General features: G+C 49.5%; 2 protein-coding genes across 2 annotated transcripts; both read right to left on the bottom strand.

Annotated features, from left to right (window-relative positions):
* Window positions 1-1,181, bottom strand: LOC128726568 (guanine nucleotide-binding protein subunit beta-1). The gene has a single exon (XM_053820382.1). The coding sequence runs from the start codon at window positions 1,179-1,181 to the stop codon at window positions 159-161; it is 1,023 nt and encodes a 340-aa protein (XP_053676357.1). The 3' UTR covers window positions 1-158.
* An 11,285-nt stretch (window positions 1,182-12,466) lies between these two features.
* Window positions 12,467-13,489, bottom strand: LOC128726630 (guanine nucleotide-binding protein subunit beta-1). The gene has a single exon (XM_053820447.1). The coding sequence runs from the start codon at window positions 13,487-13,489 to the stop codon at window positions 12,467-12,469; it is 1,023 nt and encodes a 340-aa protein (XP_053676422.1).
* Window positions 13,490-15,300: the final 1,811 nt, after the last annotated feature.

The following is a 15,300-nucleotide window of genomic DNA, read 5'->3' as shown; positions in this document are numbered from 1 at the left end:
TTCGCAACGCATTAGCCGTAAGATTTGGGTCGGAAATAAAAATCTGCATCATATATCATAAATACATATATTAACCTAAACGGCAGCTTCATCCGTGCCGTTCCATGCTGCGCTTTGTCGATGGCAACGGATGCCACGTCCATAATCGCCGGTAACACTTAATTCCATACCCGCAGGAACGAGTCCCAGGAGCCGGTCGCGACCGCCATGCCGTTCTCCGTCACGCCTAAACACGACACCCGGTTGTCGTGTCCTGCCAGGATGCCCGCCCGTTCCGCCTTCAGCGTATCCCAGACGTTGCAGTTGAAGTCATCGTATCCTGCCAGCAACAGACGACCCGATTTCGAGAACGCCACGGACGTAATTCCGCAAATGATGTTATCGTGCGAGTACATCGCCAGCTCCTGGTCAGCCCGGATGTCGAACAACCGGCAAGTGGCGTCATCTGAGCCCGTCGCAAAGGCGTGCCCATTCGGGAAGAAGGTGACCGCGTTGATGTCGCTCTCATGCCCCGGGAATGTCTGCTTACACTGGCCCTCGCGGATGTCCCACAGCTTGGCCGAAGCGTCACACGCACCGGACACAAACACCCGGCACTGGGGCGACAAGGACAGCGCCATCACGTCACCCGTGTGCCCAAGAAACGAGGTGCACTGCTGGCCAGTCTCGATGTCCCACAGCCCGCAGGACATGTCGCCCGAGCTGGTCACGATCTGGTTGTCGTCCAGGAACCGGCAGCACGACAGGTAGCCCGTGTGGCCGGGCAGCTCCCGCGACACACGCACGTTGCCCTCGCGCGTCTTGAGGTTGTAGATCGAGCAGATGTTGTCGAGGCCTCCGCAGGCCACGAAGTTGCCGGACGGTGCGTACGCGCACGTCATCACCCAGGACGAACGGAGCGGGATCGCGTGCACCTTGTTGGTGGTGTGCGAGTCCCACACGATCAGCTTGCCGTCCTGCGAGGCCGACACCAGGTTCCGCGAGTCGCTGCCCCAGTGCATGGCGTAGATCTTGGCCAGGTGGCCGCGCAGCGTGCGCCTCGTGCGCATCTGTATCCGGCCGATCGGCTCGAGATTGTTGGTCGCCTGCACCAGCGACGTGTCACAGGCCGCCTTCCGTGCATCACGAATAGCGTTCTTCAGGGTTTCCGCCTCCTGCCGCAGCGCTTCCAGCTCGTTCATGATGCTGTCGCGATCGTATAGCAGCTACAAGTGTGTATGCAAAATCCGCCTTCCTGCTGTCTTACGGAAGCCGAGGCTGTTAAATTCCAACGAACTGAGGAACGGTTATTCTAGTGGCTCTTCTAATGACGATCAAACGTACCGTATATACACCGTACGTCTATTCAATCCGTATTAGCGCCCTGTTTGTGCATTCGTTTCCACTCGTTTTGTGCAAGTTCAATGCTGTCTCCTACTGTCGGTTTTTTCGTTTGCTGATTACTTTAAATTCAACGGCTAACCGGTGGCTAAATGCTCCCTTTTTGTCGCTAAACACTAACGTTAATGAACACTGTTTTATCGCTTGATTTCTACCGTGTGTTGTGTGCCGATTCCGAAGGTCCTTTGGATGTGAGCTCTGGACCAAGGCTGTCACCACCACGGACGACAAGTACTGCCGCAGAATTGTTGTACCGTCATTAGCAGCCGTTCGCGGCACGTCTACTGCTTGCTGGTCCTATCTGGTGGATTGTGACCGCTTTGCTTGCCGTCTTAGCTGCTCGGTTCGATCCGACGAAATCTGACGTTCCTCTCACCTTCACACGCTATCGGTGCACACGCTGATACCGACGATTGTGATGATAAAGATGATGATAATGATGATGATGGAATTACGCCAAACGGAAGGCGAATCTAGTGGTTTCTGGCGAATGTGTCCGTGCCACCGGTTACTGGTGTTGAAGAGGTCAACGAGAGCGAAAACAAATGAAAAGAAAAAGAAAACGACACAGAATAAGTAACGTGAACAAGGACTGCATACCGAAGAGCAGCAGTGTGCAACAAATAGGAAGGAAAGGACATTCATGAGGATAGGTGAGAGAATGCCATGAAGAAAGTTCACTACGTTTAATTGTTATCCTGCATGTGCAATTTTCTCAAAGTTCCTAGACGAATGGAAATTTACGGCATGGTTTGTGGCCATTCAATCTCTTCCGCATGTGGGTGAAATGTCTCCCAATATGGGCTAAAGTGACTGCAAGTCGTCGTGGCACCAGCTTGCCAAACGTTTGGCACCGATATCGACGCAGAGTGGGTCTAAAATGTCCAGTACGGTACGGAACGGTAGAAGAAGAAAAAAAAACCTTAACCGAACAGGCGACACACACCCTACGAAGGAGTTCAGTGCTATTACTATCGAGTTTTCCTGCCTTTTCCACGCTCTCACTCACTCGCTCGTCGTCCGCCGAGTCACCGACACCGTTTTCACACTCGCTCACACTAGCTCACGCACAGATTCGCTTCTCACGTAGTGAGCTCACGCCTTGTTCCGTCACATTTTCTCACTCATCTTACTCGGCAAGCCTACTGGGATCGTGGAAAGCCGTCCTAGTTGCTTCCGTGGATATTGAAAACGTCCCCAAAAGCTTTCACTTTGTTCGATTCTTCCTTAGGGGAGTCACTTTGTTGGGCGTAAAATCGAACAGATTTTACTATGCGATCGGGCCCACGCGTGGTTGATGGGAAAACTCCCACCCAAGAATGCCACCGGTCAGTTTGTCACTTTTCCCAGCCACCCTTTCGACAGTCGACGGCTAACGAAACAAGTGTGTCCCCATCATCATCATCGTCATCTCGCCAGCGTAATGTGGGACAGGTGTGCGCATACATTTGTGTGCACTTTTCCGTGCGTGCGCTTCGCTGAGAATGTGTGTGAGTGGGGTGTGCGTGTGAGAGCGCGAGTTGATGAGCGTGTGTTGGTCTCCAAAAAGGCTCCCCAACTCGAGAGGCGCGGTCACGCGCGCCGACCGTGTGCAGGACTCCGTGTGATGGAGCGATGGGTGTGTGCGACGAGTGAGTCCCCTTTCCCGCTTTCCCTCCCAATACACCGTACGCGGCTGCAAGGATATACCCGCGAAGGATGATGAAACGGTTCACCACTTGTTCACTCGTTTTTAACACCGGTTCTTGCGCTCGGGTACACTCCCGTTCACAAGCTGACCAGACATGCGTTTCTTGCTGACGTCTGCCAATTGGCAACATCCAAGTAGGCACATCTTTTTCCCGACACTTACAGGCGTTTGAGTACTACTGTCCCCCCCCCCCCCCTCCTCCTATTCTTATGCTACCTGCTGCTCTCACTGTCTGTTCCCACGTTCACGGTTTAGCGCACACATTCCATACTCCATCCGGCACACCACATCACACTTGGTATTGTCGAAGTGGAGTAGCGGGGGCACTTAGTACGTACGCACACCTTTTTTTTTTTTGCTTCTTCACTGTGTTCGAGTTTTCCCTGCTAGGCGAAGTCCTAACTTCATTCCTTTCCTACATCCCACCCGCTAAACGCGAGCCATCGGTGCCGTTGTAGGACATTCGCTTTTTTCTCTGATCGAAATGCAAATCAAATTCTGATTTCCATCCATCCGACGCATGGACCTACACACACACAGCCACTTGCACACACACTCACACACACGCACACAAATGTATGCACGTTCACTTGTACGCACAGTGCCTACTTTTCCATCCATGGCACTCGGCACGGTATGCGAAAGCGCAAGAGAGCGAGCGAGAGCGAGCCGATGAAAATGTACGTTGGAAAACCTTTGGAACCTTTGGGTGTGAAAAACGGCACAGCAGTGGAGAGAGAAAGTCGATGCTGCCTGCCCAAGAAGGATGATACGGTACGTGCCAAGGGGGGGGGGGGGGGGGGGGAAAGCGCCAGAGAAGGGCAGGTACAGGAGCGTCTAGAGTTCTTTTTTTTTCTTTGCCTTTTGATTAACGTGAAGGGTTAAGACGCCGGCGAGGGCGTGTATTGGCATGGGGTACGGGATACGGTTGAGGAAGAAGAATGAATAAGAGAAAAGCGAAAATTTCCACCACCACACCACCTACTCCGTTTTTGCCTTTTTTTTATTCCGTGGAAAACTCGCTAAGGATATAGTGGCCCCAAGTGGTAGCTCGAAAAATGAGGATCATTTTTCACCGAATCTCGCGGCAGGTTGGAATGTACGTGGAACACTTCGGGAGGTTGACCAGGGAATCAGGAAAAACGTTTTGCCAATAGCAAAGGAAGAAGCTTGCGTGTGAGGATAATGCAAGGTGTCGAACCGTTCACTGCTGTTGCTGCTACTGCTGCTGCTGCTGCTGCTACTGCTGCTGCCGCTGCTGAACGTACTTGCATGGCCGTGCCCTATAGCCGATTCGAACGTCTGCTACAGGTTTGACGGGGTTTTTCTACCACAACTGTTCGCACATTTTCGTTCAATAGCCCGGGCGAAACGCGGTTTTTTGTACGATTTTCTGGCCCTGCGGGAAGCTCGGAACACACTAGACACGGCGATTTTCTATCGGACACCCTGGCGTACGCGAACACGACGGCACGACATGGAGAATTTTCCTAATTTCCTCGATGATGACACTTTGCACTCACACGCACACAAGCGGGCCCATTCTCTGAGCCGTTTTGGGGCAGGCGGCTTTACGCTCTCACACACGCTCTCTCTCTCTCTCTCGCTTTCTAGGCGGTTGCCATTTTTTTCTCACCCTAAATTTTCTTCCATCCCCCACTTGTTGTGTATCCCGCTTGCGTACGTGTGCGCACTTTTGCTCCTGCCGAGAAGGAGTTTTCCCGTTCGCTCGTCACGCTGAGCAACTTCTGAGCAATTCCTGCGAGCCTGCCATCCGAGAGAAGGGCGCACGCTCTCGCTTTCTCGCGTTTCGTGTGCGAGCGGGGCGAGGAAAATTAGTGAATCGCATGCGCACCGACGGGGTGCCATTTCCACTGCTCATTAGCGCCCGGTGAAAATTCTACCTAACGTGGACGTGAATCAGCAACCGCAAGGATCCTTATCGAACCGGTGTTTTAGTTTGTGCTGTTTTATGCGCTGTGAGGGCGATATGAGACGAGCTATCGAACGAAAAAAAAGGATTAAATGCAAGAATCAACAGATCGGAAGCGTAAGAAATAATCACCCCAGAAATCTGATTGTATTACCATTTGCACAATCTACACCTTTCCTTTCACTAGTTCTTTTTTTCACTGGATGTTTTACTGCAGTTTGAAATGACCGTTTATGATCGACGAAAAAGTTCTACCAATCGGGAACTTTTCGCTGTGAAAGTTATCATACTTTTACATTTAACTACTTGCAGACGGTGCAAATATCCAACTCTTATACTTTATTTCTATTTTCCACGAGGAATACAAAGAGTCGACGAATAAAGTCGTGAAGACAAATGAAAATCGGTTTAAGTAAAAGCATCCTTATGCACCACAGAACGAACACATACATAAATTAATAGCCAGATGCAATACTCGCTCGCAAAATACTAGGAAAATGGTTTGTAGTGTACCAATATCACTAGAAAAGGATCAGCATTGCCATCTTACCTCATAATTGAATTCTTTCCGCACGACGAGACTCCTTTTAAATCCAGAACTGCCTCACAGGACACCGTACGCAGTCAAAACCATAGCCAGTTGTATGTGTTTTTTGTTTTCATTTTGTTTTATTCGTATTGGATGATTGTGTAACATAAATTGTACAAATAGCGCCACCATATTACACACGCTAGTTCAAAAGCCCCTAAGAATTACATTAGAATTAAATTAAGTTTTCCTTCCATTACTTGCCCGCCCCTCACGCAGGTCACCACGTTACGGGTGGTTTTTTTTTTTTATTTCCAATTTGTGTCTCCTTTAGCAATAATTTGTTTGTTTTTTTTTGTCGTTCTGCAACTCTTCTGCACCGTTTGCTTTTTATCCGTACGCTTTATTCATTCTGCTATATGTTATGCACTGCTGCTGCTGCTGAGCTATATCTAAATCATGCTACATTTTGCACAATTCATTCGTGTTCCCTAGCGTTTGTGACCATCCGCCGCTTTCTTTGCTATAGTTTTGTTTGATTTTGTCCTAACGCACTTTATGTTTTTACTGCTACAGCCCCCCCCCGTACGGTTTTGCTTATTGGTTGCATCGATTATGGTTTACTCCCGCTTCTGTTTTCCACATTTGTGTTCTTTCTTTGTTTTGTTCGTCCGCCTGGTAGGATGCGTTCTGATAGAAATAGAGTGTGTTTTTCTTTTTCCTTTTCTTCTGCTTCAAGTTAGTTTCCTCAATGTTATTCCCATCGGTGCCCTCGATGGCCTTTTTTTTTGTTTATACTCATATTGGTTGTCGCTACCTCAAAACTAGCGATTCGCCTCCAGCGTTCCAGTGTTCGCGTATTGTATACTTCTTCATTAAAAGCATAAAATTGGATCTGGTTTGCTTCTCCCGCCCACCGTGTGATCGCTGGATCGCTTTGCGCTTCCCCATTTTCCCACCACTTCCTTATTTCGATATGGTCGTACTAAAACGTGTTTGGCTCCAACGATCGAACGCAAAAAAGGGTAACGCATGGGCCGCTCCTGGCCACCAGGCAACCAGGCGAACCGAACGCTGCAAACGTTCGGGCGCGGGCAAACCCCGAACGAAAAACCGCAACAACGACGCAACACAGGGCCTGCCAAAGGAAGGAAAAAAAACCCACCCTCTCTTTTGGGTTTGGGAGCGGACTCACACCACGTCCGGCCGTGGCCCGCGAAAGCACCACCACGGGAAGCAAACATCGCGCAGGCGAAGCGAAACGGAAAATTCGTGGGCAGTGCGCGTTCCTGTCTCGGTGTTCTTGTGTGTGTGTATGTATGTATGTGTGTGTGTGGGTGTGTCTGTGCGCTGGGTATGTGTGTCCCTAGCAATTCCGGTTCCCTGTTTCCGGTAATCGGTAGTTTGATTAGTACACGTTACTCGCTTCCCTCCGGTTGGATTTTGTATTTACTTTTCCACTGTTTTGTGCCACCCAGCCCCGTACCCCGGGGGGGTCAGGTGTAGTAGGACATCCTCCGGACGTCCGTTTGGGACATCCGAGGGTTGCTTTGGCGCGCAACCATCCGTCACCCACCGCCGGTGCACGGTGCATACTAAAAACCAATCTCTCCGGAAACTACTCGCCCGCGGCCGTAGCGGAAAGAGCCCTGTCCGCTGGCGCGTCGAGTGAGTCCCCGCAGAGACCGGCATAAGCCCCTAGATGTGCCGTGTTGGCGGGGTTGGCGGGTGGTCACCAGGTCGACCCGAGCGGCCATCATCCGTTGGCAGCCCGAAAGGACGCGCGCTCAACACCGGACGGAAGCCTCGCCACACATCCACGGTCGCTCGGAAGGATGATCATCGGTGTGATAGGCTACGGGTATGGATACGGGTCCAGGAGAGTTCCGTCCGGTGTCCCTCTCTCTCTCCCCCACCCCCCTCCCTTCTCCACCCGCCCCCGGACAACGCCGTCCATCGTCGGGCGGCTGGGCTGGGCTGGGCTGAGTGTCCCTTCGCGTTCCAGAAGATGAACACCGCTAGCTGAACTGCAGGCGATGGCCACATAATGTTAATGCTTAATGCTACATCCTTACGGCTCTGATATTCTTCCCTCGGTTTCCCTTGTGGTGCGCTTCACCACTTGAACGCAGTAAAAAATTCAAACATTGAAATAAATTTCGAGAAACGAAAGCTTATCTGCCCCACCCCTACAGATCAGAGCGTGTAGCGTACAGCTCTGCTCTAAGGGCGGAGGGTGCGTGTAGACAGTTTCTTCTTTTGTTTTGTTTTTTGTTTTATTTATGTTTTTTTTTACACAATCTCACACCCCCATTCCTGCCAAACCGTCCGTTGTTGTGCGAATGTTTCACCACGCGTTGTGCAATTTGTTTTGTAATTCTTGTGCTATTATGTTTTGTTCGCTCTTCGTCCTGTTTGCACGGTTGATCTTTGTGCTTCTCATTGCTTTCGTGTGTGCTTTTCTTACGCCGTTTTCTCCGTGTCGTTTCTACTTATTTTTCTCTCCTTTTTCTTCTCCCCTCCCTTCTTTTACCCTACACACGCCACAAGTTTTGTATCCTATATGTATGCTTGTCGCTACCCCAATTTTTTTTCGCTCTTTTTTTGCTACTCCCCGCTCTGCGATTGCCCATCTCGTGTGGTGATAGTTACATATTTATTAGCTTTTGGGTTTTCGCTTTCGCACTTTTGGTTTGGTTTTTGTTTTATGCTATATTTTGCGACACATTTCTGCTGCTTTTGCTGCACCAGCGGGTTTACGCCTCGTTCGTCTCATGGCGCTGCTGACGCATTACTAATTTATGTTACGCATATTTGTATTCTTCTCCTTTTTTCGTTCCCTTCCGTTTTGTTTTTGTTTTTTTTTTGTTTTTACTTCGAGACTATGTGAAATCAGGCAGTGTATGGCGTTGTTTATTTGTTTTTTTGTTTTTGGTTAGAAATTTACTTGTAAAAGGTTTAGTGTGTCCAGCGCCGACCGCCCACGATCGTACGCCCGTTTCCTTGTGTTGGGTGGCATTTGCACTCGCACTAAGCAAATGGGTGCTGCGCCTTCGGGTTTGGTTCGATTTTTTTCGAATGCCAAATAGGTTGGAGTGCTTTTATGTATGTAGGTATGTGTGTGTGTGCGTGTGTGTGTGTCTGTAGCTTTTTCCTGTGACTTCCTGTCTCCTGCCACCCACAATTGGCATCGAAATTGTGCCACAAAATTGGGGGGGGGAACCGGTGATGATGATGACGAATGGCAATTCCCATGCCAGGATGTGCCCTTTAGGGAGGGAGAGATATAGTACACAAAAATCGGGAAACAAAAACCCCATCCGCCCCGACGGGCACGACACGTTGTAACACGAGCACAGCTTTTTGTTTTGGTAGAGGTATGTTTGTTGCCTCCCCGATGTTTCCCTGCAGCCCACGCTGCAGCTGCGCTTGCAATCATGCGGCTCAACGGAACAAACTAGAAGCACATCGAGACGAATTGAATAGATTGAATAAAAGCTCGGTGCGAGTACGCGACGCTTCTTGCCATCTGCCTGCGTGCAGCGAGCGAGTAGTCGTCCTGACCTCGTAGCCATCCCTTTCGTGTGGCGAATTTACGTGTCCTTTTACGATCGTCCTGCGTCCTGCCCGCTTGCAATCGAGGGTGACAAATTGAGTGAGCCTCTCGATTTGCGCCCTGGATTGCCCGCGCAACGGTTTCTTGTGACGCTTTCGGACCACACTGGCTCGAGTGTCCCTTTATCGATTGAAAATGAGCCCCTTAGATTATGTTCAAGCGATCAAGGGGCGTCTGTGGGTTGGCTGGTTTGGTTGGTAGCTGGCTGCAGGGAGATGGCAAAGCGTGTGCAACGGGCACCAGAATGCCATCTGAGCCCAATGGCGAACAGTGGCCGTTACTTTCCATATTGTTTTTTTATTCTTCTTTATCTCAGGCGTCGCGTACCGCAACGTTTTGCGCTTGTTGTTCCGGAGGCGTCGTTTCTAGCATACCATGCATTTCTGCTTGCGGAAGGCGTAGTAACGGTTATTAGAAATGCTAAACAAAAAGGGTGAACACAACCGAACAAAAGGATCGTCTAGAAATTCTAACGCTATTTTTTCGTATGAAAACTCACACGCGCTCACAGCCGAAAGAAAAAAGAAAACACAAACCTCAAAAGGATCCCTTTACCGCAGGCTGATCGTTAAATGGGTATAGCAAATTACTAATTAAGACAATAAAAAACACAATTCTTTGGTGTCATAGTCATACTGTCAATACTGAGCCAAGAGTGGCGGTTTTGTGCGCAGAGAGTGTGACAAGTTAATCTTTACAATAAATATAAAATACTCCACACCGTACAATACTAAAAACCGTTGCATCGAAAAGGACACTGGTGTGTACAAAACACAGCTAAATTAATACCTAACATACATGGATGTAAACCTATGGCATGGCATTTGTTATATGGCATTGTTTTGAGAATGGATGTGCGTATTTTACCAGTTGCGTGTTGTGCGTTTAGCATCGTTTGGTAATTTGTTGGATCTGCTTTGTTTCGACACCGAGCGTGTTACTTTTGCGCAGGAGTTTCGTGTTTGTATTCTCTATTGGGTAGGACTTTCCATTTTCCAAAACCTTCCCTGGCGGTACCTTGAAAAGTAGTAAAAAAATGGAATTGAAAAGGTACATAAAGTATGTCACATAGTTGGTCTTTTTGCATGCTGCATCTCCCTGCATTTGGGGCACACGCTCCTAGAATTTGGCTTTGAGTTTGTCTTCAGTTTGCCAACATTTCGGTCGGACTGATATGCCAAAGGATGGCATGCAAAACTTCACCCTCGCTGTTTTAATTCCTTTGGGAGCGGTTTATTGCGGTTCCAGGAGAAATGAAACTACCACAGGCACATGGTACAAACCTAGTGCATGCTGGATACTGAAGGAACAATGTTAGATGTAGCTTGAGACTGGAATAAAGGTAAATGGGACTCAATTTGAGGCATTTCGTCATGGAGTCCAACCAACGTACAACAGAAAGGGAAAGACACCAACAGGGAACACAGCTCTGCACGATGCTGCAGCATCCAAGGATGGACGCATTCAAACACGCACATTTCAACTATAACCGTACCTAAAGTACAAACAGGATCAGTTGAGGTAGCACACTCACTGCCACCGAATCCGAGACAGGGCGTTTAGACAGGAGTTTTGATTATTTGGTAGACAGATAGCAAAACGAACGGATCTCTCGCGAGATGCTTAATGTATAGTGATAAATAATGTCGTACGCAGTGTTTATGCTGTGACAATGGCGATAACGTACTCACGAATTGCAATAATACTTGATATATCAGACGCAACTGCTAAATTCCTCACCGCGTTTCTTGCTCGTGCGATTGAGAGACTCTTTATGCTGGCACTTGCTTGCTAGCTTGCTCAACGAGGAATGTGGCAGCAACTAGGCAAATATGCATTTTAAAATACCTAGAATACACTCGAAAAGTCCCCCGATTGGACTGGTGAGTGAGAAAACAGCCATAAAAGAACAACACACACCTAAACTGCTAAGCCGTCTCTACGCATGTGCGTAACGGCAAGTGTCACACTGGCAAATCCAAAAGGAAATAAACCTCTCCCCCACCCGAAAAAGGGGCTCTTCCAAAGGTTCGCATGCAAAGCAAGGCGCCGAAATAATGAAAAAAAAAACCGTTTGTAGCAAAACGAAATGGTCAAACTTGTTGGAAAGCACATTGCTGAACCGTTTCCAAGGATCTCTTGCCGACACGCATATTTCATCGGTATGTACTACTGCGGGTGGTTTTGTGGGATTTGTAGATGAGGGCCTTCTATTATTCTTAATCTTAGTGTTTTGCAGATAATATGGTCAATTCATTGCTGTAGGTGGGTGAACGGATGTGTTTGGTGTGAAATTGCTTGTAGGTTGTGTGCGGTCTTATACAGTGTTGCTAAAAAATGCATTGAAACGCGGCTCGACCATCAACTAGGGACAGTTTGCCCTTGTTTGTGGAAAACCAATGCATACCCTACATAAATTTGGAAAAAGGATAAAAACAGGGTACGAGCATCAAACGTTAAATGCTTGTTTCAGAACGATTTCGATGCCAATTTCAAATTGTGTAGAGTTTTGTTCATGTGTTTCACCAATTCTCATGCCTTATGCCAGTTGTACTTAAACAAAATTGTCCTGATAGCATTAGAAAGAAAAATCGTTCAGGGAGTGATGTGATGTTACTTATTCTGTAGAAATAAAAGCAAAAAAATACATCGAACAGCCGCTGCTACTGTGTGAAGCTCGTTAGTAAAATAAAAGAGAAAAATCTATGATAGTTTTTTTTTTTTTCAAAAAAAAAACCTTGCACGTGCTGCCTTTTCAAATGGCCGTCACCTACACTACAATCAGTGACATTTTGTTGCCGTGGAAGCACTGCCCATCTGTCATATGCAAAATGACGGTTTGGGTGTAGTAGCAGCCTACTCAGGTTAAGGACTTGCCCCGTCGAACCTCCATATAAGCCGCAAGCAACGAAAGCCACGGCATTCAACGCAATAGTGCACTGTGGCATTCGAGGCACAACAGTTTTACATTCACATTTTCTCGTTTCTTCCTGCGCTGCGTGCAAACGAAATCCATTTTCAAAAAAAGAGAGAGAGATTGAAAAAACAACGTACTACGTACTAAATCATTTCCTGCAGAAAAATGAGCCATCTTTAGTAAGAATGTTGGAGGCGGGTACTTTCCATTGGAGAGTGTAGTAGCAGGAACACCGCTTTCCTGCAGTCTGGTCCATTAATTTCATAGTTTTTTTTTTGTTTGTTTTCAGTGGTGTGGCTGGTTGCGTGATAAAACTACCCGATACACGTTCATGGTGCGTGCTGCCCTTGATCTCCATTGGCTGCAAAACACCAGAAGAAATAAAAAAAGGTCTAGCGGGTTTAGTTCCACACGCGCAGGAACGAGTCCCAGGAGCCGGTAGCAACTGCCATGCCGTTCTCCGTCACGCCTAAACACGACACTCGGTTGTCGTGTCCTGCCAGGATGCCCGCCCGTTCCGCCTTCAGCGTATCCCAGACGTTGCAGTTGAAGTCATCGTAACCCGCCAGCAACAGACGACCCGATTTCGAGAACGCCACGGACGTAATTCCGCAAATGATGTTATCGTGCGAGTACATCGCCAGCTCCTGGTCAGCCCGGATGTCGAACAACCGGCAAGTGGCGTCATCTGAGCCCGTCGCAAAGGCGTGCCCATTCGGGAAGAAGGTGACCGCGTTGATGTCGCTCTCATGCCCCGGGAATGTCTGCTTACACTGGCCCTCGCGGATGTCCCACAGCTTGGCCGAAGCGTCACACGCACCGGACACAAACACCCGGCACTGGGGCGACAAGGACAGCGCCATAACGTCACCCGTGTGCCCAAGAAACGAGGTGCACTGCTGGCCAGTCTCGATGTCCCACAGCCCGCAGGACATGTCGCCCGAGCTGGTCACGATCTGGTTGTCGTCCAGGAACCGGCAGCACGACAGGTAGCCCGTGTGGCCGGGCAGCTCCCGCGACACACGCACGTTGCCCTCGCGCGTCTTGAGGTTGTAGATCGAGCAGATGTTGTCGAGGCCTCCGCAGGCCACGAAGTTGCCGGACGGTGCGTACGCGCACGTCATCACCCAGGACGAACGGAGCGGGATCGCGTGCACCTTGTTGGTGGTGTGCGAGTCCCACACGATCAGCTTGCCGTCCTGCGAGGCCGACACCAGGTTCCGCGAGTCGCTGCCCCAGTGCATGGCGTAGATCTTGGCCAGGTGGCCGCGCAGCGTGCGCCTCGTGCGCATCTGTATCCGGCCGATCGGCTCGAGATTGTTGGTCGCCTGCACCAGCGACGTGTCACAGGCCGCCTTCCGTGCATCACGAATAGCGTTCTTCAGGGTTTCCGCCTCCTGCCGCAGCGCTTCCAGCTCGTTCATTTTGATACCAGTCCGTCGGTAGTTGCTACCACTACTTTAAACTTTTCGCGAATCTAGATATGATTACACCTGCACTAGAGTGTGTTGCTGCCTGTTGCGGCCCCCCTTTTTTGTCCAGCCAACGCCTGAAAACCTTTTTGCGATGGAGGAGGAATTGTAAAAACAAGTGCTGGTAGGTACTGGAGAGGAAAAGGGATCAGTTTTCCACACACTAAACCGCACACCACAAGAGCAACAGGAAACGTGACGTACACCGCGCGTCTCGCCCGACCGATCCTTGCTCGGACGGCCGCCCCACGCCCCACCCTGTGCGCGACGAAGCGACGTCTAGTGAATAGGCTGGTCGGCGAACAGAACTGCGCCGGACTTTTCCAACTGCCTGTCGCGGTTCATGCAAAATTTTCCTTTCTCACGCAGTGCTCCGTGAAAGCGCGAATGTGAGCACACGCACGAGCCGAACTTGCTGTCTTTCTCACGCTCTCACTCTCTCTCTCTCTCTCGAAAGAGATCCCTGTGGTGAGCTTATTCTCATTCGCTCGTGCTCACTCGCATCGCTCACTGCACCACGCGAGCTCACTTCACCACACCTTTCTCACCTAGACGGCTTTCTCGCTCGAATCTAAACGTCGTTTCGTTTCGCCCAACTCACTTGTACGCGCGCGCACCCATTCGCTCTCTTGCTCACTAACTCCCTTAGCTCTCTTTCTCTTTCTCTTCGGCGATCACTTTGCTCTGTCTCGCCTGTCATAGAACTATCCCGATGGTTTCCTTTTCGCCTTCCCACCACCAGAGGGCACCCTATCGCTGATAGACGTAGTGAGAGCGTGAGCGAATGACGACCGCGCAGCTCACTCTCACGCTATCTCCACCGTTTTTTCGCGCTCCGCACTACTAACACACCAATTTATCGATTATCTGCAGTTTTCTGCTACCCAAAAAACCGACCAAATTGCTCTCACTGTGCGAAAATTTCTTTTTACTGGTCACCTCAGCGCTTTTCTCCTAGCCGCAGCAGAAAAAAAACTGTTCGCTTACGCGCGAGCAATGCGTTCCGAGCGGCTGCGAAAGAAAATGACCACAAACGTTTTCTGTACACACGGAGGGTTTAGAATTTTTCACACACGCCGCCACACAATCGATGCGGTTTCGCGAACTGGCAGGCCGATGGTATTCTAAAATATCCCCCGTGTTCTAGTAACCTGTTCGTATCCCACACCTTTTTTTATCTCATTGCAAACCCCGCCAGTCGACGGACCCCGGCTCGCAAACTGATAAAGCGATGATCAAATTGTCCCTCCCCGTACAGGGTTGAACACCAGCTCGGAATCACCGCATGGTTGTTTTTTTTTGTCTTCCCTGGAACTGAATTGGTCAATCAGGTTGGCACGGTGCAGGGCTATTCCGAGGTGGCAGCGCTCACCACTGTACACCTCTTTGGGCGTGCCAATCGTTCTGAAAAAAAAATCCATCCACTAACCACTAGAACTACACGCTGCACTGTCTCATGCGTTCGCTAAAACCTCAACGACACGCTGGAGAAGTGCAATTTTGATTTAGATTCCACCACGTTGGGCACTATTTAACATCCCATCGAAATGGCTGAAATGCACAAAGGGCAAAAGCAAGCTCACACAAACGCACGGAACACACGCACGCACACAAGCACTCCACTAGGTACGGGGAAAATTTTCCATCAGCCTAGTGACACGGGAATTTTCAATCCTTGGCTGTGGCGCTTGGAATTGGCCGCTTTTCCGGCAGATAACACCCACCCTTACACTGCGCTACGGCCCGGCCGCTTTTCATACACT

Source organism: Anopheles nili, chromosome 3, assembly GCF_943737925.1.
Source record: "Anopheles nili chromosome 3, idAnoNiliSN_F5_01, whole genome shotgun sequence".
Lineage (NCBI taxonomy): Eukaryota > Metazoa > Arthropoda > Insecta > Diptera > Culicidae > Anopheles > Anopheles nili.
This window is presented reverse-complemented; position numbering and strand designations above follow the sequence as displayed.